We start from the raw sequence: 27,148 nt of genomic DNA on the forward strand, positions 1-27,148 counted from the left end.
GTGACTGAGATCCTAGACTACTGGGGCGCCAACTCTGGCCCGCTGACGTGGCGCCTCACGCCTGTTGAAGTACGCCAGGTGCTGGCTCTGCGCGTAGACTTCCGCAGTGAGGACATCAAGAGGCTGCGCCTGTAGCTGCCAGGATGAGCCCACCCGGCCCATCGCACACCATTCCGAGTGGCCACAGCCACGGACCTAGCAAGGCTGTCTGGCTTGGGGGCAGTTCTGACAGCGCAGACCATTCCACCATTGGCAGCAAGGAAACAAGGCCGCAACTAACTCCGCTCTCTGCACTCAGACCTAGCTGGGTGGTGTTTTTGGGGCAGCCTCTTCCCACCAAGAAAGATGGGTCCCGCGGGCTCCTAACTAGGTGGGGAAGTCAAGCCAGGCCAGGCTTCTGAATGGAGGTCATGCTCTTGTCCCCAGACACTGCAGCAAACAGACTGCTTCCCGGCCAGCCCTAAAGGACTTGGCTGCATCTGGGGACCTTGGGAATTAGGTTTACTCCAAGGAGAGGATGTGATGTTTATGTTCACCCTGATTAAATCACTCCTGGGAGAGATGCCGGTGTGTTGTTTCCAGGTCAGGAGGGCTGGATGCTACAGAGCAAGACAGGTCCACTGGTGGCACTGAACTGTGAAGGCAAAATCTGACGCCTGAAGCCTCAGCCGCCTCCCACACCCAGAATGATGCGCGGCTACTACCGGGATCCACATGATAGACAGCCCCTTATTTGATCCTGAGCCTTCATCCCCCCCCGGCCCGCAGCACCAGAGGCTGGATCATCCCCAGGGCAGTTGGCCAGTGCCAGGGGAAGTGGGAATTGCGGCCAGTGGGAACAAAAGAGTTTTATGAGGACAACCTTGAATGGCAAAGTGATTTTATTCCAAAACGGTCGCAGTCCTGGGAACCTACTGCTCACAGACACATAGGACATGTGGCACAAATCAGTGTTACCGGTTAAGGCCTGGGTGGGCACTGACTTGCTGCAGGACCACGCTGGCTCACTGCCATAGACGGAGAGGTGGACCCCCACCCTGCTCCCACTGTCCCAACAAGTCAGCCTGAGGGAGTATTAGCATGAAGGCTCTACTCAGGCAAAATCCTGGCCTCTAAGGAAGAACACGGGAAATGCCTCAAAGGGCCTCTTCAGGGACCCCAGCCGCCTACTAAGGCTGGTTGTCATCCCCTTCTTCCGGGGCGCTCATGGAGCATAAGAAGGTTACAGCCCAAACGGGGCCATGGGATCTGTAAAGGCCACAAGGGTCACTGAGCTTAGGACCTTCCTATGTCCAGATGGAGCAGAGGCCAAGCCTGAGCCACAATCAACCAAGAGGTCAGAGTCCCATTCCCCAGCATGGTCTCTGCTTCACCAAGCTCCCAAAGGGGCTGGGCTCAAGCTCAGGCCAACTGCTTCTGGGAACAGATTCACAAAGAGGTGGGTGGGGAGTTGAGGCTGAGTGTTCCCAACGGAGGGGCTGCTGTAGCTCCAGGTCTTCTCTTGCGGAGGGACGAGCTTCATGGGAAGGGCCATCAGGTTGAGGTCCTACTCCCCAGCAGACGCAGGCTCAGTCCCTGAGTGTCCACTTCTACCAGGTGGACGCTGTAGTTCCCAAGGCCCTGCGAGCAAAGGGCACGAGGTGTTTAGAGGGCTCAGCAAATGTCAGGCCTTCTGGAGGCTGACTGAGGCTGCAGGGCCAGGGGACTTGCAGCAGTAGCCCCTGGTTAGCCCATGGGTCACAGCAAAGGCTCCCCACCAACTACTGTACCCTACCTCAGTCTTGGCCAGCACGGCCTCCACAGCCTCCTTCTGCCGTGGCTTCTTGGTCAGCAGACAGAGAAAGCCCCCTCCACCTGCCCCCGCCAGGCTCTGGCCGTGCACGTGGGGGGCCAGGACATCCATCATACGCCGCACAGCCAGGGGCTCACAGCCAGGAGCCAGGAGCTTCTTCTGCTTCCAGTACACGGTCAGGCACTGGCCCAGCAGAGGCAGGCTTCCTGGGGCGGGAGCAGAGGGAAGCGGTGTGCCTGAGCCAGGACATTCCCTCAGTGCCCATATGTGGACTGAATCAAGTGCCAAGAGGCGCTACTTAACCAGTGGCTGGAAACAAGAGTGATGAAGCCCACCTCACAGGGTTGTTTGAGGGCTGATGTACACAGAGCAGCTGGCACCGTGCCCAGCAGCGTGTTCAGTGAAAATGAGCTGTGTAGCCACTCGGAACCCGGCTCAGCCCTGACTCCCTGGCACTCAGCTATGAGGCCAAGCCTCCTCCCCCATCTGCTTCCTGGTAGGTGGGGCTGGAGACCTTCCCATGATGCATTATCCTGAGATAACGGCTCTCACGTAAGTCTGAGACCGTGCGCAAGACCGTAGGCTTCCGTTCCCGGGAGCCTAATACCTGCAGTTTGTGCCAAGTCTGCAAAGGCCCCTGGCTCAGAACCGCGGGCAACAAGGCACTGACTCCTGGTGCCCCGCCCATGGGGAAGCGCCTCACCTTGGCGGAAAGCCTCTGCACAGGCCTCAGTGTGCTGCACCAGGCTGCGGGCATTCTGCACGACGGCAGGCAGCCGGGCATACCAGCTCCTCAGTACATCCTGCAGATGGGGCCGGAGGGGTGCAGTGAGGATCGGGCCCAGCGGAGCCTAGTGCCACCTTCCCTGCTGGGGCTGGGGCTCACCTGCAGCAGATTGCGAGCCAGGCGAGTCTTGCCAGTGTACACCAGAAGCAGGTGGTCATTGAGTGTCTGGACAAAGCCCTCAGGTACAGTGATCTCTTCCACCTCCACCTTCAGTGGCAACTGAGCCCGGGAGCGCCCCACCTTGATGCCAGGCATTAGACCACCCACTTGGTCCTGCCAGCCACCTCCTGGGAGCACAGCGTCCGTCACTGTTAGAGCCTATCTGGCCCAACTTCCCTCCCCAGCCCAGGCTCCCAGTCCTGTACCGCTGGGAAGACGGCTTCCCCCAACTCCATCCGGGCCAAGTGAGCTGTACAGCTTCTGCCCCCAGCCCTGGGAGTAGGATGAGCCCAGCAAGGGAAAGGCTTTCATTCTAGAGCCAAGCTTGGGATGCACAAGGCCCAATTTTTGTTGCAGACCTGATGTGTAATTGGAATTGGGATAAACCACATCGAAGGGTATGACCCTGCACTAACCTCTCCCCCAAGAAGGGATGATACGACTTTTACTGCAGCCTAACTCCCCTGCACCCTGTCTTCTGATAAAAGGTGCTGATGTTGGAAATAAACGTTCAGTATCCCTTATCAAACTTGAAAGAGCCTGTTCACATCTTGCTTTAGTAATGAAAGGTAGGGATCTCTTTTCCTGTTGCAGCTCTAAAAATGACAAAACTTGAGATGGTCCAAGGATAGGCCCTTGATATTTGGGAAAGAGCCTACAAGGATTTAAAGTATAAAATGCAAGTGGTGGGGCAGCCGGTTGGCTCAGTTGGTTAGAGTGCAGTGCTCTTAACACCAAGGTTGCCGGTTCAATCCCACATGGGTCAGTGAGCTGCGCCCTCCACAACTAGATTGAAAATGACCTGGAGCCGATGGGTCCTGGAAAAACACACTGTTCTCCAATGTTCCCCAATTTAAGAAAATTTTTTTTAATAAAATGCAAATGGCAGGCTGCATCAGGAACTTTAAAGCCGAAACCTGGTGGTTAGTGTTGGGCCCCAAATGTCAAAAACTCCTTAATTGTGCCCCTCTCCTTCAGAGCACCTAGTGCAGCTTCTAACTACACTCACTTGTGTGGCTACTGATTAATGTCTGTCTCCGATAGACCATATGACTTTTGAGGGCAAGGGCCCTGTTTTTGCTTATTTTATCCCCAGGGCCCAACATAGTGGATACTCTATGATAGTCAACTGATCAAATGAAGGATTTGAAGGGTATACCTCAGAGGAAGACTGAAAAGGGCTCTTCATCTGCCCCTCCTGCTAATGACTACCTGCTATGGGATGTGAGTCATTACAATGAAAGGAGGCTGGGCTGCAAAGGGACCAGAAAAGATAGCATAATTGGCCTCTACACATCTTTGTGACAGTTTCCTTCCCAGAGTCATGATGGACATGAGGCCTGACATCCTGGGACGAGCAGAGCACCTAGGATCAGGCCAGACAAACTTGGCTGCTCCCTATCGTGCATGCATTCCAAGGGGCCACAGTGCTGCGAGGAGAGAGCAGCCTGGCGCTAGTGACATTCCACGCCCTCCGGATGACCGGTGTGGGATGGGGGGAAGTGGGCACAAATGACCATAAGCCAAGGGAGGGGCAAGTTGGTTGGATGGACAAGCTGAAGTTCTTGTCCCCAGTTCTTCCCAGCCCCGCCCTGAGGGATATCCCTGGATGGCAACAAAGTCATGAAGAATAAACATAAACCTAACACATGAACGATATGCAGAATCTGGCGCTTACTAGGTGCTCCTAACACCAGCTCCTTTGAGGTAGAAACATTTCAAGTTGAAAACCACCAGAAAAGATCAGAGTGAGAAGAAGGAAGCCCTAACTATGTGCAGGAGCAGTACAGTATGGGGCTGTCTGCAAGCCCCGGGGAGCCCCTGGAGGCCCTTGGGAAAGTGCCAGTGACCCCCCACCCTCAGGGGCAGCCCCATACCTGTGGTGAGCACCTGCTCCAGGTGCAGCACCGCGTGGATCAAGGCCTCCGTGTCCATCACGCGGCCTGTAGCCCGCTGCAAGGCAGCCAGGGCAGTGCCCGCCAGGATGCTGCTGGTGCCTGAGAGCAGGGAGGAGGGCGCCAGGCATGAAACGGCTCTTCCCGGCCAAGTCCTGCCCCACCTACTCCCTTTGCTAGGCAGAGGTGGGGAGAAGGATCAAAGGTGAGGCTGGAGGGCCAGGGAGGAGTGATTGGCAGCAGGGGAACAGAGCCCACTCACCGAGGCCAGAGCCGTGGGGCAACTCGGACCAGGTGTGCAGCTCGAAGCCGCAGCCGAAGGTGCGCAGCAGCTGCTCACTCAGTGGGAGCTTGGAGTGGACACTCACGATCCCCGCACAAATGAAGGCCGCCTTCATTAGGGCCCCTGCGTAGGCACCAGCACAGGCAAGTAACTTGGCCCTCAAGGGCAGAAGCAGACATACCCGCCCACCTCCACTATCTCCCAGGCCACCATGGGGCTCGCGTGGGGAACAACAGCCCAGCAGTAGTGCAGGCCCCATCATAAGCTGCAGAAAGGATGCAGCTCCCCAACATGCCCACGTGCCAGCTCTACCGCCTGCACCTGGACAGGGGGACTTGAGGGGTCCTCAGCCAGAAGGACGTGCCTCCGGCTAGGCTCCCACGGCCAACAGGGTCCCCAGGGTCCTGCTGCCACCCCAGCCGGTGTGTGCCATCGCACGGGCAGATGTCCTGGGTGCCGACCTGGAGCATGCGGCTGGCGGTGGTCCTGCAGATCGTCCATGCTCTGGCACACTATCTTCAGGGTCATCTCGTCCTGCCGGGGCCCCGCCGCCAGCCACAGACCAGGCTCCCAGATGCGGCGTGCCTGGGCCCCAATGGGCCGGCGGCCATCCACTCGCACAGCCAGGCCCATCACTGCCCCACCAAGCTCATAGGCAAGGGGCGGCGTGTCGCTCCAGCCCCCTGCGGCAGTTAAACAAGACCAGCTGGTCACAGGGGTTGCCAACCTAGTTCAGGGACAGCACCCTCACCGCCACCCCCCCAAGGAGCTCACCAGAGAAATCCACGCGAGCGGGGCACTCAGCCACCACCCACTGCCCAGGTGCTGGTAGCTCCACTGGCTCCGTGGAGACAAAGCGCTGGGCTGACATCACAGCCTGGCGGACCAGGATCTGCCCAGCCCCCTCGTAGTGGCGGGCAGCTCGCACTAGCAAAGCTGGCCTGCCAAGAGGGAAGAGACACATGGTGGCATAGAGCCCCAAGCTGAGGGTGGACTGCCTGGGTTTGGGGACCTGACTGCCCTGGGTGACCCAAGGGCACCCCACCTCACCTCTCTCTGGGTCTCCACCTTCAAAGAGGGCCAAGGGCTTTCCCAAGGGTTCTGACATCATTGGTGCCCACCTGCTTAGCCACTTGTCCCGCTCCTGGGCAAGCGCCTCCACACCTCGTGCCAAGTCTCCACACTCCAGGTATGAGAAGGGCCGCAGCCACTCAGGGTTGGCAGCTGGCCCACTCCGCAAACCGCCTCGGCCCTCTGCCCAGCAGCCCAGTACGTCTGCCACACAGGCCAGTGCCCGGGCTGCCACACCAGGGTCTCCTGTGCCAGCTGCAACTAAGGGACCCAGAGTCAGGGGAGGCTCGGGAGGGGACCTGCCCCCATCTGCCCCCAGAGAATATTCAACAGTCCCCAAACACTCCAGATCCCTCACACTTCTTCACTTTTGCCCAAGATGTACCCTTGCCTATGAACGCACACCCCACTCTTCTGCTTGGGAAAGTTCTTCTCATCCTGGCAGCCCCAGCCCCAGCCCAGGCGTGCCTTCTCCCCCTCCATCCAGGATGCCCAGAGTGGTTAGCAGCCCAGACTTGGGGGGTCAAACCACCTGGGTTCAGTCTCAGCCCCACCCCAAACCAGCTGTGTGGCTGTAGGTGAAAACTTAAACGGGGATCATTTCCTGCAGTTACTGGGACCATTAATGAGGTGCTGCCTGAGCCCCCAGGTAGAGCCAGCCCCACCCCCTGGGGCTCTGGGGCTCTTCGCCCATGTCTTGGTACCCAGTACAGAATATGCAGGTTTGCTGATGCTCCCAGGATACAGAGGCTCAGCCCCAGGCCTCAGCCTCTCACCAAACTCCCTGCTAACAAGTGCCCAGGTCGTCAACCTAGAGGGCAGGTAAGGCAGGTGACTCGGTCTGGCTTCCCAGCGTGGCTGCCCAGCACACTCACCCTGGTCCAGCGTGGCCAGCAGGAGCCTGGGACAGCCCTCATGGACAGCGGCCCAGATCAGTGGGCGCAGGCTGAGGTCCTGCTGGGCCTCCAGCACGTGCCGAGCCTTATGCAGGGCCTGGCGGAAGAACAGGTCCCGGCGGGATGACAGAGTGGCAGCCCGGTCCAGACACGGCTGCAGCTGCTCCCAGGACAGACGCCAGGAGGCCCGCCAGGCCCACAGAGCCTCACCCGACTCCTCCTGGGGGTCTAGCATCCACAGCATGTCCTGGGGCCCCAGGGCCCTCGAGGGATGAAGCATAGGAAAGAGGCGGGCACTGAGAAGGCAACGCTCTGCGGGAGGCGTGTCTGGATCCCACAGGTCCCAGTTTCTGATGTGGGGAGAAAGCACATCAGAGGGAGGGAAGTAAGGGCTCCTGCTTCCTCACCAACCCCTGACCGCCTGTCAGCTGAGGGCTGGCTAATTCACAGGGGCAGGACAAACTCCTCCAGAGCCACACAAGCAGGCAACTCAGGGAAAAGAGGTGAACTGCCCTGCCTCCTTTCCCAGGCCTCTGAACAAAACTCCCAAAGCCTGAGCATAGCCAGGAATTAGGAGTTGCCCAGGGGTAAGGTGCTGGGGAGATCAGGCTGCCCTAACTACCCCAGTCCCTGTGATTGCTGGGAGGGCAGGTGCTGCTCCAGGGCAGGGGCAGAGATGAGCGTCAAAGAATCGGCTGCCCTGGCTGCCGAGGCCCATCGCAGCCATCCACCTTACCGAATACCTGTCTTCTGGAAGAATTCACTCCAGGACATGTTGAGATACGTTCCTGTCCCCGGTCTCTGGGGGAAGAGAAGGAAGTAGTCAGGGTGCAGGAGCCACAGGAATTGGTGAGGGACAGTAAGGCCAGAGGGCCACGAGCTGCTCAAGAACAGACAGGAGGAGAGATGTGCACATATGCGAGCAACTTCTGAAACACTCCGTCAAGCCCTGGAGCGCAGCGCCCCTGCCCAGGTGCCTGCAACTTGACACAGAATCCCCGTTCTAGGCTCAGTCTCCCATAACAGGCTCTGCAGCCCAAGGCAAGTCTCCTCCCTCTCTGAACCCCAGTCTCTGGCCTGTAAAATGGCGATGAAAATCCCCCCCAGCCTGCCTGTCAGAGCAGATAAGGAGGGAGGGAAAGGGAGAATGAGACTCTGTTGGCCTCACAGCCTATCCCTCCATCCAACGCTCCCGGAGTCCTGCAGTGGAGTGAGAGCTGGGCTGAGACCCATGTCCCCAAAGCCTGAAGGTGGGGATGAAGGAAGGCAGGGCGGGCACCTACTTCCCAGCTGTCCAGACGGCCAACAAGGGTGAAGGCATGGATAGGGGTGCCATGCAGCCGCACATGGTGTCCCTGAAGGACGACGTCATGCAGCTCCAAGCCGTGCAGTGCCTTGGATTGGGCCATGTCCAGGCCACTCACGAAGCAGCCGGCACCGATGTGAATGGGCCCCTGGCAGGGAAGAAGCGAGGCATCCTGAGTGGGCAGCATAGCCCCAAGCACCTCCCAACCACACACACAGGACCTGGCCCCGCAAACCTGCCCTCCCTCTGCCCCTGCTCGTCCGTCGGCCTCACCTGAAGGTGACAGTGCTGCAGCACACTCCCGGAATCCAGCCGGACAGGGCCCTGCAGCAGGCAGCTAACCACAGAGCTCCCAGCGCCCAGGAGCTGAGGCTCCTACGAAGCCAGGGAGAAGGTGGTGAGGGCCAGGTCGGGGCGTCCTGATCCTCCTCCACAGCCGAGCCCCGCCCGTGCCCATTGCCAGCCAGTTCCCTCTCTGCACCTGCCCTGGCCCCAGCCTCATGCTGACTCCCATCCGGCCCTGTTCATGCTGCTCCCCCAGGGTACACTCCCCCTGCATTTTCCTCCAGAGCAAATCGGAACTCAGTAATGGAGGTCCCACCAGAGGACAGCTCCCCCAGAAAACCTCTCTCACCAGTCTAGGTACCCCAAACCCACTCCCCGAGGGCCACGTCTGAACTCTATCTGCCCCCTTCCTCAGCACCATGGCACTGATCCAGACCCATCACCTCAAATGTCTCCCCAAGCAGACCCCAAGGAAAGGATGGGGGGTTCTTCTCTAGCTTCTCAATCCAGCGGACCTGGATGCAGAACCCTGACTTGGCCACTTACTGCCTCTGTGGCCTTAGGTAAGTTACTTAACTTCCCTGAGCCTCCAGAGCCTCATGTGTGAAATGGGGGTAATAATACCTACACTCAGAGGGAATCTGTTCCAAGCATGGGCTGCTCCTCCCCTTCCCAGGAGCCCCTATCCCACCTGTCCTCAGGCACCCACCCAGCAGGCTCCTCTGCTGGCCTTACCTCCAGGAATGTCTTACCTCCACCTGGGAATGCACAACCTGGGCCCCAGGAGCCCCAGGGAACGTGAGGCTGTGCAGAAATTCACTGGCCGAACTGGTCATGTAGCTGTAGCTGCCGTCGGGGACATATGCTGTAAAGATACAAGCACTGACCCAAACCCTATGCCTACTGCAGCTCTGATGCCAGGCCAGGCCTCCCGCCAGAGGACTCATCTTCATCAGGCCCTGAGAGGGCAAGCATGGCAATGAGCCCACTGTGCCAATGGGAAAGCTGAGATCCGGAGGCTCAGCAACCTGCCCAAAGTAACACAGCTAGAAAGTGGAAAGACTCAAACTGGAGCCCAGGAATGAGACAAAAGGAAACAAGGAAGAGTTATTTGGAGGGAAGGGAAAGCAAGGCCCCGAGCTGGGAAAGAGTAATTGTCTGGTACGTGCACTAGGCCTGTCTGGTCCAGGAGCCTGGGGGCCAGGCAGGCAGTAGCCTCATTCTGGGGGTCCTCACCGCCCATGGTCTCCCCACTCCAGAGAGCCAAGAGGCAGTACCCACCCATGGTGAGGGGCTGGTCATGAAGTTCCCTCCACAGCTGGGCCCGGGCGCCCTGAAGATAACCCGCGACGTCCGCGTCACCTTGTCCCACCTCCGGGGGCCGCCCCACCAGGTAGTCCTCCCTGCTCACGTTCCTGGCCATGCACAGCAGGATGTCGAAAAATAGAGACAGCTGGAGCAAGGGTAGGAAGCACAGCTATTGGGGGGTTCCTAGGCCAAACTGGGGCAGTCTCATCCCCAGACACGCTGACCCAGAGAGGGGAAGGGGCTAGCCTGAGGTCACACAGCCCAGTCACCGGTGTCAGGGTCTCTCCCTCAGGCCAAGACCTCCCAGCTCCCACGCCGAGTCACCTGGACAGGCCGGGCTCCGGAATCCAAGCCCATGTACGTACAGGCATCCAGGGGCGGGCTCACATGGGTGGCCAGGAGGTGCTCAGCAGTCTCCACAGAGAAGAAGGCAATCCCAGAGACCTGAAGAAGCCCTCATGAGGGTCATGTGTGGGGACCCTGGGGCCAGGCTTGGGGTCTGAGTTGGAGAGGACACATGCACATGGGCCAACGAAGGCTGGCTGCCATACCAGGCAGGTCCTTCATCTTCTGGGCCACTCCAGCACCCAGACTCCAGGCTTACTGGGGGCAACTCCCACCAAGGGACCCTTCAACAGGCACCTTCTGGGACACACCTCAATTTTCAGGCCTCCTTTCAAACCTCGTTCCCCATCCCCATGGTATGGACCCAGACCCATACCCACCACTCCTATCCTTGTCCTTCATTCTAGAAGGATCCCCCGAGTTGGGTACCAGACTTCCTCCCAACTGCATTCTCAACTTGCTCACATTTTGGTTCCAGCCTGTCTGATTTAGGACAACACCCCTTTCTCAGATTCTGGCACACCTGCTCCTCTGAATGCCACTTCCAGACCACCTCAGATTCTGGTCCTGTCCTGCCCCAAAATCTTCTAGAAGGAGTGGGGCTCTGCCCTAGGCAATGGGCAAACCCTCCCTCTTTTTCCCATGAGGTCCCCAAAGCGCCCCAACCATGCCACAGCCATACCAGTGGTACCCGCCCATCAGGCCTGGCACACTGCTGTATCTCTGCCTCGGTGCCCTGGTAGTAAATATCCAAAACAAAGCCCTGTGTGGGGGGAGAAAACAGAATTAGGGGAGGGAGCAAGGAAGAATCAGGAAGCGGGGTAAAACAGCAAGGATATTCTCCAAATGAAAACCTAGCATGCACGTCTGACAGGTCCCAGCATGCTCCCGGGAGCACTGCCCCACATCCGACAGTAGAGGGCGGGCTTTGAAGGTCTTCACAGCCCCAGTCCCAGCACAGAGGCTGTCACAGGGCCCACGTGCAATTCAAGTTTGGCAAAAGACTGAGTGAGCAAAGGAGCTACTGCCATGGGGGAAACTCCTCTGAATTCAGGCCGTGCCAGAAAGTCCAGGACCAGAGGCTGCCCATCCCAGGCTGGCTCAACTGCCAGTGCCACCGCCCCAGGGGCCCTACCTGGGAGTCAGTGAGGTAGACACCATGGTGCCGGGCATAGGCCGTGCTCCCTGGAAACGCAATCACTCTGGCTCCCTGGAAGCCGTCCCAGCTGATCCCTGTGGGTGGGACAGTTGGGAGGCTACCTGAGAGCCCCAATCCAAGACAGGGAGTCCCCAGCCAGGTAAAGGCAGGAGCTCAAGGCACCTCTAAAAGGGAAATATGGTTTCCAAGCCAAATGGATATTCCTCTGAGATAATGACAATACCTCCCCTCCCAAAGTTCTCCCACAGCCGTCCATTCTATAGACTGGCAGACTGAGGCCCAGCAAGGGAAGCCCTATCCCGGAGTCTGGACTTCATCCTCCAGGTCCTATAGCTTCCCTCCTGAATAGGGCAGCAGGCCAGGCCCAGAGGTGGGGGGTGAGGAAAGGCAGAGCCCACCTGTGGCTATGAAAACAGAAGGCAGTCCCAAACCTTCTCAGGCTCACCTGGGTCGGGAGGAACAGTCAGCAGCATATCGGTGCTACAGACCCACACACCTGGTGGGGAACCTGGGCCCAGCTGCAGGAGGGAGAATGGAGCTGGTGGCCTGACCCAGCCCTTTCTCTGCTCCCACACAGCCCAATCTCTGCCTATCCCCCTGTTCTCGGAGATTCTGGCTGCCCAGGTAACAGGGGCCTCCCCAGACCCCGCCTGCCAACCTCCCAGGGCCACAACTCCCCCAGTGTGGCCAACACTAATTTCCTGAAGCTCTAATTAACTCTGAGAACCCCTGAGCCATTCTTCCTGGTGTCTGCTGTCTGAGCCAGCACAGACTACAGCTGATGGTGCAGTGAGAGAGGGACAATGCCCATGGCAACCGCCAGTCTCACCCGGTAGCTCATGATGTCCAGCAAGCAGTCCAGGTTGCAGACCGTGGCCTCCACGGGGGCTTGGGGGTTCTCCACGGGGAGGCAGGTGAAGGCCCGGCCACAGTCATCGAAGGGGAAGTCTCGGCCCTGGGGTAGAAGCAACGACAGGACAAAAAGCCCTTGGGGCAAAAAGCCCGGGGACAGCCAATTGGCATGCAAGGACAGAAAGCCATAAAGCTAGAGGATTTTTTAAGGTTTTCTCATAAAATTTTTCAATTACGTGATTATGGCAAAAAGTTGGAAAATGCAGATATGAAAAAAGAAAAACAGTCCCGCAGGAATAATATCCATTGCCCTCATCTTGAGGTATATCCTTTTAGACTTGTGTTCACATAGTCTTTATTTTATTTTACAAAATGAGATTCTGAAAAGGTAGAGACCACACACACACACACACCCCCACACACACACACGTAAAACTGGGGAAATAAGATTGGGAACTATATAAAGCCAGGACCCGCTTTAAGTATTGAATAGATCATCTCAGCATATCCAGCTGAAGCAGGAACTGTTGCCATCCTCATTTTACAGATAAGGAAACTGAGGCCTAGAAAGAATCAAGTGACTTGCCCAAGGTAATGGAGGTAGTAAGTCTCTTTCCAGTCAAGGCAGAGAGCTAGATTGACCTTTTAATCACTCTAATATTCCACCAGGAGGAGATGCTCTTTATATTTAGCCAGTTCCCTATTTTTGGACACTTAGATCAAGTCTGATTCTGATTCTTCTAGATTTGCACAATGAACCTTGCACACACACAAAGGTACAACACCCTTCAAGTCCCGCCCAACCCTGAGGACCGATGGTTCCGCCTTCTGCATGGCACCCTGCCCGGCATTCTACTAACCATGTGCAGGATAAGGATCCAGGCCGAGTGTAGGACGTCAGATGTGATCACCTGTCAAGAGTGGAAGGGCCCTGTTGACAGAGGCCTGCGCAGAAGGCACCCAAGGATGGCATCCTCTTGTCCAGGGAGACATCCCAAAACAACTCGACTCAGGCATGAGCACTCACAGTGAAGCCCGCCTGGGCACTCAGGTGTTCAGCAGCCACCAGAAGGGCATTGAGAGTGGCTCCTCCACTGCCCACACGAGTCTCAGGGTCCTCCACGGCCAGTAACAGCGTCCTGGCAGGGATCTGCTCTCGCTTCTGCCGTATTTCCAGCTCTGTAATCAGAACAGAGCTAAGATCTGCCCCCGCCCCATCTCCATCACCCAGCCCTGATCCTAAAGATCTAAAACAAACCTACTGAAAATCATTATTTGATCTTCTTTCACTCAGTAGCTTTTCATGTAGTAGCTCATTAAATCTTTACCCAACTCTGTGAGGTAAGTACAATTATTCCCATTTTACAGATGAGAAAACTGAGTCTCAATGAAGTGACATGACCTGTCTAAGGTTACATGGCTAGGAAAAAGCAGAACCTGGGTTTGAACCCAGATCTGCCTGGCCCCCAGGGCTATAAGAGTAGAGTGGGGGTTCTACATTAGGGCAGAGTGGGGAGGGAGGGTCCCCTACCTTTCTGGAAGACCTCGACGCTGTCCTTGTACTGGCATGTCAGGATGATAACCGTCCAATCAACCCCCTTGGGCTGCTCCATTCTGGCCAAAGTTGAGGGGCTTCCTGAGGCAGAGATAGCGGTATATATGATTTGTTTTTTAATTATCATACCCTAAAATTGATTTTTTTGGTGTATAGTTTTATGAATTTTAACACACATATAGATTCTTGTGGCCATCACAATCTGCACCCAAAGATACTCCCACATGCTACCCCTTTACAGTCATACTCTCCTCCATCCTCACCCGACAACCATCAATCAGTTCTCCATAGGTAGAGTTAGAATGCTATCTTTTGAGATTGGCTTCTTTCACTCAACATAATGCTTCTGAGATTCATCCAAATTGACTGTGCATACAAGTAGTCCTTTCTCTTTTTTGCCAAGCAGTATTCTACTGCATGGACCTTCCACAGTCTGTTTCTCCATCCACTCACTGAAGGACATTTGGGCTGTTTCCAGGTTTTGGTAATCATGAATAGATAGAGCTGCTATAAACCATCATGCACAGGTTTAGCATGAACGTAGACTTCATCTCTCCAGGTAGATACCCCGGTGTGGGATTGCTGGGTCATGTGATAAGTATATCTTTGAATTTCTCAATCTGGGTGCATGTGATTTCCTCAGGAAAGGAAGAGGAGTATGTGGGGTAGACAGTGGGTCCCATCTTAAAGCAAGGGGCTGCCCTTTCTATACCACCAGCCCCTCATCATTCAGTCATTGGCTGTGGGCTAGGGGGAGGGAAGGTCTAAGCTCCCAGGCTCCTGAGGGTGAGGACAATTTCCTGGAGGAAGAGGCAGGTGTGGAGGGATGCAGCAGCTTGCTCAAGGGGATCTGGGCAGGGTGTCAACAGTGCCCACTACCGGGACCTTAGAGGGCACCTCCCCTCCCAGAGGCTCCAAACCTGGAGGCTGCCACCCCACCTATCAGTCATCCTCCTCCAGGACACTCTGAGCAAGCGAGAGCAAGGTGAGCACAAAGCTTCACCCCTTCCTCACCCCCACCTCCAACACTCCTCTCCTACCAGATGGGAAACCAATGTGACTCCAGAGCCTCTGGCCTTCTTAAGACCTCTGCAGACAAGTCCCTAGGAGTGAGTGCCCTGGAATCTACCTGTGGCAGGGTCCTAGCTGCTGTCCCACGAAGAAGCCCACCCCACACCTTCCCTCCAGCCCCCAAAGATCAGTGTCAGAAGAGATGATGGAGCTAGCTGCATGCTGTCCCAGAGGTGACCGGAACACACATCCAGTGGTCAGCCCATGCACCAGCCAGAGCCGGCAGGAACCTCAGCAAGTTTCTTCTTATGCCACTCTGCTGCCACCAAGCCTATGGTTAAGGTTGACAGACACCACCACTTAGCAACAACCACGCTCCCACAAGCTTTCAGGGAAAGCCTCCACCATTAACAGAAGCTGCTCTGCTCCCTGCTCAACCCAGGAGGGAAATCCAGAGGGGAAATCTAAGCTCGAGATCTTGGCCAGGCACCTGAGGGCAAAGGCATTGCCCAGGATGCCCAGCTTCCCAGTAAAGGGGTTAGTGAGGGATTCCGACTCACTGTGTGACCTTTGGCACCCCTAACCCTCTCAGGCCTCCTGCAGCAGGGAGTATAATTGACAGTTGCCCCAGCTGGTTCTTATGGAGGCCATGCTTCCCCACCAACTGCTCCCAGCAATGACTCAGTGCAGCAGGAACACAATTCCTGCAAGACGGGGAGTACTAGAGGCAATTTTGGCTCCGGGACTCCCCACCAACCCAACAGAAACTGTCTTAGAATGGCACTGCAAAGGTGATGAAAGACAGCAAAGAAGCAATTCCCCAAGAAGAGTCCAAAGGTCTGACCCCAGTCTTGGTCTCTGCACAGTGACTGGGAGACATGGACAGGTGACAGGTCATGGCCAGAGGTAGGAAGACAGTCCTATCTGGACTGTGCCCTAGTAGAGACTGGACCAGAAGAACAGTCCTTGGCTGGGAATCAGCCCCAGGGCTTTGTACCCATCTCTGCCTCTTCCTGTGTGATTTTCAATAGGTTACTTAACCTCTCTGAGCCTCAGTTTCCTAACCTGAAAACAAGAGTCAATGATACCAACCTCCTAGGACTGTTGTCAACATGAAATAAAACATAAACTATGTGGCACAAAGCAGGAGCTCAATGAATGGTAGTTCTCTCCAGCAGGGAAAGGAAATGACAGAGTTTAACTTGGACCTGAAGCCAGTGGGAATCAGGCTCTGAAATATTCTCTGGGTCAAAGATATGCCTGAAGAAGAAAAAATCAGGGAAAGCCTAGGGAAATCAAGTCAGGCTGATTAGCATGCCTTTGCCAAATCAATCCAAAGGGTATTTTATGATAACACAAAAGGCAGACTGATACTAGTAGCTAACCCTTTGAGCAGGGGTGTCCAAACTGCGGCCCAGCAACTGCGGCCCATGATCCATTGTTAATTGGCCCGGCAGCAAATTCCAAAAATATATTTAGTTTATTTAAATAAACCAGGTGAGGCAATACATACTTCACCTCGAGTGAGTAGCCCAGCTGTTTGTGTATTTTACCACATATGGCCCTTGGTGAAAACCGTTGAAAAACGTTTGGACACCCCTGTCTTAGAGAGTGCTTTTTCAGGCATCACAACAAAAGCATTGTAGTATCCATAGCCCTTCCTATGAGTTGGATCTTACTACAATCATGGTGTAGGTAAGGAAACTAGCTTGAAGAGATGAACTCGTCCGCCCAAGGTCATACACAGCTAGTACAGGCAGGCCAGGTGTTTCCCAGTCTAAGGTTCATGTTCTTAACCACCCTGTAGGAACAAGACATCTCTCCTAGAGCCTCTGCCCTCTGTCATACCTTACGTTTGTACAGAAAAGTTAGAACCTCTATTCCAATATTTTGCCCACTTTCAATACTGAGGCCAAGTTGAAATATTATTTAATGTCCTCAGCCACTTGCTGCCCAAAACTGGGATAGGGAAGAGGAGACAGGGACAGAATAAAATAATAAGGCCTCTTCAGATATGTTTTTTGAAGAAAGATAGGGCAGAGACTTTGCGTTTTAGAGCTTTAAAGAGAAAAAACAGGTACATGGAGAGACCTGATTTGCCTCTGAGAAAAAAAAAAGTGGAAGAAAGTTGATTGGGAGTAAAATCACATTGTACATTATACAAAAGGCAAGTGCAGTAGTCCCCCCCCCCCACCTTATCCATAGGGGATACATTCCAAGACGCCCAGTGGATGCCTGAAACCACGGGTCGTATAGAACCTCATCTCTACTATGCTTTTTCCTATACATATATAAATACCTAGAAAGACTTGCTTTGAATGGCATCCTTTCTCCCTAACCAACTTCTTCAATTCTGCCAGAAATGTGGCAGCAGTTTCTTCATCAGCTGATACAGCCTTTTCAGTAATTTTTATCTTTTTCAGGCCAAACCTGTTCCTGAATCTGTGTAACCACCCCTTATTTGCAATAAATGGCTTGGTGTCACTCGTTTCAGGGGGTCCCTCGCTGAAGACTTCATGTAGGCTCAATGCTTTCTGAGCCACACATTGCCATCAGTCAGAACGTGTTTTCTGCTCATGTCTTCAACCCACAAATTTAATGCCTTTTCCATCTTAGCTAAGCACTGAGCACGCATTGTGGCTGTAACTTTTGCAGCTTGAGATGCAACAGCAAAACTAGCACGAATTTTTTTTTTCCTTTATACAGTTTCACCGTAGAAGATTCGTTCCTACATAGATCTTAGCAACCTCGGCACATGATTTTTTTCTTTCCTTAAGTGTAGAACTTGCACCTTTTCACTCAAAGGAAGCACTTTACAGCTTCTCTTTGCATACCTGAATCGCCAGCATCACTACTCTTGAGCTTTGTGGCCATTATTAGAATCAGGATTACTAAAACACAAGCACTGCAATACCTGACAGTGACCTGATAACCAAGAAGGCTACTAAGGGACTAACTAGCTGGTAGCAGATACCACCTGGATAACTGAGACAAAGTGATGATTTAGGCCCCAGGCAGAAGGGAGCAGGTCCTGATTGACTTCATCAGGCTACTGGGAACTCACAATTTAAAACATACATTGTTTATTTCTGGAATTTTCATTTAATATTTCCTGAGGCTGACCTCAGGATTCAAACTGTAATCGAGATTTGTGCATAATGACGAGACACCACGGGCCAAACTGAGGCAGGAGAAGCGGACTCAAAGCAAAATCAGCAGCACCGGCCTCCAGCGCCCCACCTGCGGGTGGGGGGAGAAGCCCCTGGGACCCGTATCCCCTCCCTGTCCCCGGCGTTCCCGGAACTCCCCGAGAGACCCAGGCAAAGGGGTAACAGGACCTGCAGACGCCCCCTACCGCCAGTGGGTGCCCGTGGACGCCAAGAGAGTGCCCGTTGACTCTTTGCCTCAGTTATGCCCCCTCGGAGAGGAAGGGCCAGGAAACGGCGAGGGGAACTGAGGTGTGCGAAAGCGGACTCTCGCGGGCCCCCGCACCTGTCTCCGCCGGATACTAGCCTCAGCGGGCTCTTTCGCGCGGTGCTGCACGTCCCTTTCCCGCGCACCCTGGGAAATGTAGTTTCACTCCTCCGCCAGCCGTGGCCTGTCTTCTCCAAAAAACCAGCTCCCAGCTCTCGCGGGCAAGCGGATATAGTGAGGGCAGGAAGCCCTTTCCGAAATGGCAGGGAGTCTTCGGATCGAGAAGGAAGGGGACGCGAGAAGGCGGTTCAGTTGGGCGACAAAACTACAACTCCCAAGGGAACCGATGCGTCTTAAAGACACAGGCTCGTTTTCTGGGACTAGAGATTTCAAGGTTTTCGGTTTTCTTAACCCCCAGGCTGGGATCTGGGGCAGCTGCTTTTCTCCCAGAGGGAAAAAAAAAAAGAAATCCCTTGCTGGGGGGTGAGGGGGTAACATAGACCTTGCCTGAGCGCGTAAGCAGCTACGGTTGGATTGGCAATTGGTAGTGCGCGTCGGGGGTAGTGCTGTCGGAAGGCCAGGAGTCCTTCCGGAAGACACTTTCCAACTCTAGTGGGAAGAGGCTGTGCGGAGTTTTGGGGAAAGCTGTGAATAGCCGCATTGTTTGTAATCGAGGAAAATTAGAAACACTCTCTCTCCAGGGTACTGGGGAAATGAACTCGGCACATCCATGCAATGGAACGCTGTTCAGTAGTTACAACCAGGTAGCACTGTGTGTACAGCAGGAAACAGCGTTCAATCATTTCGTTAAGGGGAAAGAAGCAAATTGTAGAATGTATGTACGGGAAGCCACGCCTGTCAAAAACAACGTTTATGGACACATAGTATGTATGCCTAGGAACAGGATTGCAAGGGAGCACACCCTGAGGTAAAGACTGCTGGGAATGGGGAGAGGCAAGGAGAACAGAAGCTTTATCTCTTTTGGCAGAGTTCTTACAAGAACGTACTTTCCCAAACCACTGTCCTTAATGGGGAGTCTGAGAGTCCCTGCCTTCAGTCTCAAAGGGGGTGGGGAACCCTACTCTAATTCTGTGTCCTTGGCCAGTCACTTGGTTACTGTGTCTCCTTGTCACCATCTGTAAAAAAATGGGTTAGTAATAGTATCAAATGCCTGAGATTGTTGTGAGAAGATAAAATGCTTGACTCCATCGAAAATGCTCAAAATATATTAACCATTTGACAAGAGAAAAATTCTGAGATGTCCTAAATTAAATTATGACGGGCCAGAGGGTGGGAGGAAGAAGTAAGAGGTTAATATGTTAATAGACCCACAGGCCAAAACCAACAAAAGACTGCTCACATTCCTGAATGTATGTTAAAACTTTTAACTTCCCGGTGACTGAAAAAAAATAGCAAACCAGCAGACTCTACTTCATCCTGCTTATGCATGAGTTTTCTGGCTTGTTGCCCACAACCCATCCAGAAATAGGAAATATTTCTTCCTTCCTGGCTATGCACCCATCCTAGGACTGCCCTCGCTTCACCCGCCACCCCCCTCTATAGCCAATGTAAGTTCTTGCAAAACAATGTGCATCTTTCTTCCCCAAACCCATTGAATAAAGGAGTCCCCCAGCCCCTCCAGGACTGTGGGCATGTTTTTCTTCAGCTAGCCCTGCTTCTGGTGGTTTAGACTGTGTTCTAGGATGTGGTCCTCTTTTCTGGCTAGCATATGGCTCATTAAACCCTTTCTTTCCGAAAACTTTTGGGCTGCAAAGGTTTTGTTTAGCCTATCATTATGATTATTTTTATTGTTCATTAAAAATAAATGAATGGGGGAAGGGTGAAGGGATTGGGGGGTGGCTGGTGACCACAGGATGGCCTCAGGGTTTTTTGAGAATTACTTTGGGGAACTTATTCAATAGTGTTTGGGGATTTTGTTGGGTGTCCGATGGACATGTGTCCTGTTTGGGAGACCACCTCAGGGATGCTGTGGATGCCTGGTCATGGCATTGTACACCAGAGGCTGGACATTAATGAATGCCAACTATAATTTTATGTGTATAATGTGATGGCTCGGTGTGAGGTCGGGGTGGTGGTGGATGGGGGGAGGGGGGTTCACGGTGTGAGGGATGTAAAAATAAAATAAAATAAAATAAAACTATAAAAAAAAAAGACATGTAAAGAAATAAAAAAATAAATAAATAAAATAAATGAATGACTAGCTGGAGTCATTCCCATGCTGCCCCATTAAAGCAGGGTCTTTGATTTGTTCACTATTGTATCCTCAGTCACTAGAACAGTGCCTAGGACATTGCAGGTGGCTAAAACAATTTGTTGAATGAATGAATGAATGAATGAATGAATGAATAGCAGTTCCCCGCTCAGCTCTCCACCTCCTCCCCCAAACCTCTCTCCTTCCCTCAGTCTTCTCCCACTAAAGTCATTCCCTCCTCTTCTCTTGTCCCAGGTCTCATCCTCCTTCCCACACTTCAGTGCCTGCTCTTTCTTCTGTGAACCCAGAAGGCCTCCAGGGAAATGATGAGCAGCCTCCCACTGCTGCTGTTCTCACCAATGCAGATCCCTCTCTGCAGTGAAGTGGGAGGCAGAGATGCCTGCAGCTGCAGCTTTGACAGGAGCTCAAGGAAAACAACATGCCCCAAGGAGCTCAGAGGCTTCACCCAAACTCCTAAGGCAGGCACGCTGGTCACCCGCGCTTCTCAGCCTGAGAAACAAAGATACTCAAAGAGGGGTTTTAATAAGATGAAGCCCTCAGTGCAATCTGTCATCTACAAAAACACGTAGCTTTCTACTTTATGGTCCCACTGTCTGACCATATACAGAGCCACATGGGGTTGACAGCCATAAAAAAATGTTCTGATGTTGTATTATAGGTTAGAATCTAGTGGTTAAATACAAGGGTGTGAAATTATACTAATCCTCCCCAGTTCCCATCACTTTCTTACCGTGTAAGCAAGCCACTTGACCTTTGACAAAGCCTGTTTCTTCATCTGTAAGAATACAATAGTATTTACCTCATCTATGTTGGGAGGATTCAATGAGCTAATGCACATAAGGAGGTTAGCATGGTGCCTGGCCAGAGTAGGCATCCAACTTCCTTATTATTAAACAAACTAATATGCCGCCAGTGAGTGAGAGTTTAGGTCTGGGAAGCCTTTTTGGAGGAGGTGCCATCTGCAGGGCCCTGGATGAGATGTGTGGCTGCTGGTGGTAGCAGGAAATCTCTCTGGGATTCAGGACTGCCCACAGGGAGATTTTAAGTTGGGTTTCCCAGATGCAGAGCCTGAGACAGGGATTCTTGTGTAAATGATTTATTAGGGCAATGAGGGAAGCAGAATAGGGCAGATGAAGAAACCAAGCAAAGATGTGGGTTCAGCTAAGTCTAGCCTCAATCTGCTCCTACAGGGAACTCTGGAACATAAAATGCACCACAAGGTGTGTCCCTTTCAGAAGCAAGAGAGCTGGATTTTGTCCCTCACTTCAGTCATTCATGGGCTGGGGGGTCATTGGGAGGTCGGGAGGGATGAGCATAATTTCCCAGGCATCTCTGAGAGAAGCAGCTTACATGGACTGAGGACAATTCTCTGGAGAAGGGTGACACTGTGAGCTATTAGCAGCCAATACAACAGCTGGAAAATGGTTGTACCATCCCTGTAAAGGGATGTCACCAACAGCATTGACTACAATGGGACTGGTGAAGAGATGGGAATTGGATGAAGGAAATGGATGAAGAGAGGATATTGAACGCTCCTGCTGGGTCTTCCAAGGAGAAAATGAAATAGCTGTTATGGTTTTTAAAAATTAAAACACAGACTTGAAAGAGTAACCAAACAGTAAACACTTCCCAGAGAGCTATTAAGTATACTTTACCATTAAATGGCCCCTCTTCACTTAAGCCTGACCATTGCCATTGGCAAATATCTTGTGCAGTATTTTCCAAAGAGTGCTTCTAAAGGATGTTAACAAGTGTTGCTTGAATCATTAAACAAAGGTAGACAGGTTTATTTTCTTCTTACAACTTTTAAAAATCAATATACCAAATAAACAAAATGTAGCCTATCCATACAATGGAATATTACTGAGCTATAAAAAGAAATACTAATACATCACAGATGAACCTTGAAAACATGCTAAGTGAAAGAAGTCAGACACAAATGACCATACATTGTATGATTCCATTTATATAAAATATCCAGAATAGGTAAATCCATAGAGACCGAAAACATACCAGTTTTGGTGGTTGCCAGGATGATGAAAATGTTTTGGAACTAGAGGTATTGGTTACAAAATATTGTGAATGTACTAAATACATTGAACTGTATGCTTTGAAATGTTCATTTTATAATATGTGAATTTCACCTCATTTTTTTTTTTTTAAGCTCAGTGTGCTAATGGACTGTCACTGCTGTCAAGACTTCTCAGTGGACAAAGCTAGGAAAACAAAATACCTATATGCACGGGCACCTGTAGACTAATACATAAAGCATTTCACAAACATGTTAGAATAGGGAATCCTTTTCTAGAGGAGCATTTCACAGGACCAATAATGTAGCACACCTTGGAGAAGGCTGATCTAGAATATGGGACATTGGAGGGAGGTGGGTCCCTTGAAATGAGTTTCTTAGGGCACTAAGGATGGGGCACAAATGGAAGTGTAACTTCTGCTTTAATCAGCACCTTCCTTCTGCCGTTTTGTATGTCCCTTGAGAAATTGCTTCTCTGATCTGTGCCTCAATTTATCCACCAGAACAATAATCTCCGTTGATATCATTGAAAGGACAATTTTAAAAGCTTGGTATTTTCAATGTCTGCAAGAGTGCTTTACTAGATCCCAAGCTTTTAGGAGGTAGGTCCAATTCTTTGATTTCAGTATATTTCATAGTGCCTACTACTGTGCTTTGCACATAAGGAATAGGTAGTACATATTATATGAATGACCTTGGACAAGCCAAGCCACTTAACCTCCTTGAGTTGCCTGCCAATTCCCCATTCAATAGGGGTTCCTACCAGGGGCTAAGAAGTAATTTTATTAATTTAATCAATATTTCTTGAAGGTCCATTTGGACTTACAAAGGCCAGTCTCCTGCTCTCAAATAGTTTATTATCCAGTCAAGAAATGATAACAAAAGACACCACCAGTTGGAGCTTCTTTCCATTTCATTCATTTAATCTTTAATTTAGATCATCAACATTTAGATTGTTTTTAATCTTTGCTCTTACAATGGTGTAACAACTATCTCTGTATGTAACTAAGAACTTGGTCAAATAGGATACTTTCTTAGAAATTGCTAGGTCAAAAGTACCATATGATTTCATTTATATGTGAAATCTGAAAAACAAAATAAACAAACAAAACAGAAACAAACTTAGATACAGAAAACAAACTGATGGTTGCCAGATGGGAGAGTAGTGAAAGGCTGGGTGAAAAAAGTGAAGAGATTCAGAAGTGCAAATTGGCAGTTAGAAAATAGTCATGGGGATGTACAGTACAGCATAGGTAATATAGTTAATAATACTGGAATAACTATGTATAGTGCCAGGTGAGTACTAGACTAATCCAGGGGATCACCTCATAAATTATATAAATGTCTAACCACTATGCTGTACACCTGAAACTAATATAATATTAAATGTCAACTGTAATTGAAAAAAATGTTTTAAATTAAAATTATTTTTTATTGCTAGGTCAAATGGTGTGTGTATGTGTAATTTGAAGATATTACCAAGTTGCTCTTCATAGAGGCTGTATGGATTTCAGGCACACTGGCAGTGTACAAAAATCCTTGTTCCCTACACTCTTGCCAAGATAGTTATCAAGCTTTTTGATCTTTGCCAATCTGATAGGTGAAAAATGATATCACAGTGTGGTTTAAATTTGCATTTCTTTTATTAACAGTAAAGCTCTGAGAAAATAAGTGTTGGCAGGGATGTGGAGAAATTGGACTCCCTGTACACTGTTGGTGGGAATGTAAAATGGCACAGTCACTATGGAAAACATTATGGTGGTTCCTCAAAGAATTAAAAACAGAATTATCTTATGATCCTGAAATTTCATTTCTGGGTATATAACTGAAAGAATTGGAAATGGGACTTGAAGAGATGTTTGTACACCTATGTTCATAGCAGCATTACACACAATAGCTGAAAGATGAAAGCAATACAAGTGTCCATAAACAGATGAATGGCTAAAATGTGGTATATACATACAATGGAAAATTATTCAGCCTAAAAAAGGAAGGAAATCCTGACACATGCTTCAGTATGGATGAACATTGAGGGCATTATAATAAGTGAAATGAGCCAGACACGAAAGGACAAAGGCTGTCTTCATACATATATGACATCATAGTCAAATTCATAGACAGAAGTAGAATGGTGGTTGTCAGGAACTGGGGGAGGAAAGAATGTGAGGAGTTATTGTTTAAGGGGTTCAGAATTTCAGTTTTGTAAGATGCAAAGAGTTCTGTGGATGGATGGTGGTGATGGTGGCACAATAATGTGAATGTACTTACTGAATTGTTCACTTAAAATTGGTTAAGATGGTAAATTTCATATTATATGTATTTTACAAAAAAAAAAAAAAAAGAAATGAAGCTCTGCATCTTCTCATGTAAGAACCATTGTGGTTTGTTTTCTGTGAACTGACTGTTTATATCCTTTTCACATTTCCTATTGGTTTCTTGGTCTGATTTGCAAATGCACTTTGTATTAGCCTTTTACTTCTGATATAAATTGTAAAAGTTTCTTCCATTTTCCCATTGACTTGGATTTTGTTGGTTGTTATTGGTTTGGGGTTTTAGCTAGGTATGAGGTAGAACTCTGACTGAAATTTTTTAAAACTATTTTATTATGGAAAACTTCAGTACATGCAAAAATAGAAAAAATGTTATGATGAACCCCCAGTAACCACCATCTCCTAGCCCCAACAATAATCAATTTAGCCAACCTTGTTGTATCTATACCTTCACCCAGCCCTGGGTTATTTTGAGCAAATCCCAGACAGCTTATCATTTCATAACTATGATTTCAGAATATATCACTACATAAGGCCTTTAAAAAAAAACCTAACCACAACACCATTAGCACACTTAAAATTAATAATAATTACTTAGTATCCAATGGTCAGTGTTCAAATTTCCCCTATTCTCATACAATTTTTTCAGTTCGTTTAAATCAGAATTCAAATAAAGTCTATACATTGCAATTGCAATTGGTTGACATGGCTGTTTAAAATTTACAGGTTCTCCTCTATGTCTTCTTTTTTATTGCAATGTATTCATTGAAGAAACTAGATAATTTATCCTATAGTTTCTCTCTGAATTTTGTTGGTTGCAGCCCCATGGTTTCAAATAGCATGTTCCTCTGACACCTGTATTTTCTGTACACTAATATTGTCAGATTTCTTTTTCTGATTCTACTTTCAGAGTATCATACTTCCATGCGGGTCAGTTATCTTTTTGTCTTCAGATGACTCCAGTTGTCTTCATTTTTCATGATATTGGTAGCCATTGGTGATTTTTGCCTAGATTCACTAATTTATTCAGAGTTGGATTAATTTTTAGCAGATGGTTCCCCAATTGTCCCTGCACATGTATAGAGTAATTCATTTTTCCCTTTACTTATTTGAAATGTATCTTTACCATATGCCAAATTTCCATGGGTACATGAGTTTATTTCTAGACTTGTAGCTGTAGGTCATGGATCTATCACACTATTTGAACTGTACTTTTATAATATGTTTAATCTCTGCGAGGGGTAATGCCCTTCACTATTGTTTGTTTTTCAAAAATTTCCTGACTAGTCCTGCTTGTTATTTTTCTAAATGAATTTTAAAATCAATTTATCTACTTCTCTCTCCCATCTCAAAAAAATCCCAAAACAACCACAACCACAACAAAAAACCTGCTAGTATTGGTACTGGGACCATATTAACTGTATAGACTATTTGATTTCTTTTTGACAGTCATCTTATCCAAATCTTATTTTTCTTCCTCATTTAATTTTTACAACAACACTAAGAGGTAGGGTGTATCATTATTATTCCCATCTTACAGATGAAAGAACTGTATAACTTGCTCTGGGTTACATACACTGTTAGGTGTGAAAGTTGCCAGATTGGTCTGACTGTAAGCTTTGTCCCCAAACAGAAACCCAGGGACGAGGGAGCCAGATCCTCTTTGTTCCTTTCTACTTAATAACCATCTCCTTCCAAAGCCTTTTGCTCTCATCCACAGTGTTCCTGCCTGTTTTACTGCCTCTCTTGCAAAGTTCACCAGCAAAGCTAGGCTTTTAGTATATGTGCTGCCGAAGCAAGCACAAAGCTAGGCTTTTAAATGAATGATGCAAATTCAAGTGCTGCACAAGGGGTGAGGTTCACATGGGGTTGAGGCAACTGGAGAGAACTTTCTGGAGGAAGGAAAACTCAAGGTAGACGTTGGACAGTCAGGTGGAATTTGGATGCGTGGAGAAGATGAGAAAGCACAACCGCAAGGGAAAATGGGTAAACCAATGTAACATCTAATTGGGAAGCAGTGAGGGTGATGATGGGGGTTCCTATTGGAGATGAGGGATAGAAAGGGTCTCTCTGTTCGGCCCATGAAAGGGTATCTTAATTCTCCCTGAATAATCTTTTAACAGATATTTGGGAGATGGACGTAAACTCAAAAAGGTTCATTTACTTTCTACCTGTGAAGGAATGTTACCATTGCAGGAGACTCAGGTGCAGAGGCAAAGGCCTTGCAGGAAGGGCCTGGCAGCTGGTTTTGTCAGCAGACCGTAGGGTGGCATGTGGATCACTGAGTTTCCCACATCCTGTGACAGGGACAAAAATCTAAGGAAGTACAAAAGTATTCAATGCTACTCGCCCAAGGACCTAGGGATAACTTAACCATCCTTTTGGCCCTTGGTGGATAGGGAGCAAGGCTACAGCCTGGGCCCCCAGGACTCAGAGCTGATATCCTGCTTGTCAAAGATAAACAAAGCCAGGTACTGTTTAAAGTGGTAAGAACAGAT

At 50.4% G+C, this 27,148-nt stretch overlaps 2 protein-coding genes across 5 annotated transcripts in view; one reads left to right on the forward strand and one right to left on the reverse strand.

The window, feature by feature from the left end:
* COG4 (component of oligomeric golgi complex 4) overlaps positions 1-866 on the forward strand; it is a 24,438-nt gene extending 23,572 nt beyond the window's left edge. Inside the window, exon 19 of the mRNA XM_081031938.1 lies at positions 1-866. Within this exon, the coding sequence (XP_080888064.1) occupies positions 1-135 (135 nt within the window). The 3' untranslated portion in view covers positions 136-866.
* On the reverse strand, positions 866-18,368 carry FCSK (fucose kinase). 4 transcript variants are annotated; one of them, XM_081031937.1, is made up of 24 exons: positions 18,060-18,368; positions 13,670-13,774; positions 13,166-13,317; positions 12,999-13,049; positions 12,116-12,241; positions 11,732-11,804; positions 11,263-11,360; positions 10,810-10,890; positions 10,107-10,226; positions 9,756-9,927; positions 9,227-9,339; positions 8,463-8,564; positions 8,167-8,337; positions 7,620-7,684; positions 6,863-7,233; positions 6,038-6,248; positions 5,691-5,857; positions 5,378-5,599; positions 4,896-5,039; positions 4,616-4,735; positions 2,679-2,866; positions 2,496-2,595; positions 1,775-1,998; positions 866-1,620 (listed from the first exon to the last, which is right to left on the reverse strand). In XM_081031937.1, the coding sequence occupies exons 2-24, from the start codon at positions 13,749-13,751 to the stop codon at positions 1,534-1,536; spliced, it is 3,240 nt and encodes a 1,079-aa protein (XP_080888063.1). In that variant the 5' UTR covers positions 13,752-13,774; positions 18,060-18,368; the 3' UTR covers positions 866-1,533. The 4 variants fall into 4 exon arrangements, with proteins under 4 accessions (XP_080888063.1, XP_080888060.1, XP_080888062.1 ...); XM_081031934.1 differs by having other exon boundaries at positions 18,197-18,297; XM_081031936.1 differs by having other exon boundaries at positions 13,670-13,770; positions 18,197-18,270.
* Between the last annotated feature and the right edge of the window lie 8,780 nt (positions 18,369-27,148).

This window comes from Rhinolophus hipposideros (genome assembly GCF_964194185.1).
Source record: "Rhinolophus hipposideros genome assembly, chromosome: 21".
NCBI lineage: Eukaryota > Metazoa > Chordata > Mammalia > Chiroptera > Rhinolophidae > Rhinolophus > Rhinolophus hipposideros.

What these genes read in the sequence shown, in the direction of transcription:
- FCSK (XM_081031937.1), bottom strand. Translation starts at nt 13,751, where the DNA reads ATGGAGCAGCCCAAGGGGGTTGATTGGACGGTTATCATCCTGACATGC. An exon ending in GTGCCCAGGCGGGCTTCACT is followed by an intron (nt 13,050 to 13,165) that starts GTGAGTGCTCAT and finishes CACTCTTGACAG; the next exon opens with GTGATCACATCTGACGTCCT. An exon ending in GCCCCACGGCTCTGGCCTCG is followed by an intron (nt 4,736 to 4,895) that starts GTGAGTGGGCTC and finishes CCCTGCTCTCAG; the next exon opens with GCACCAGCAGCATCCTGGCG.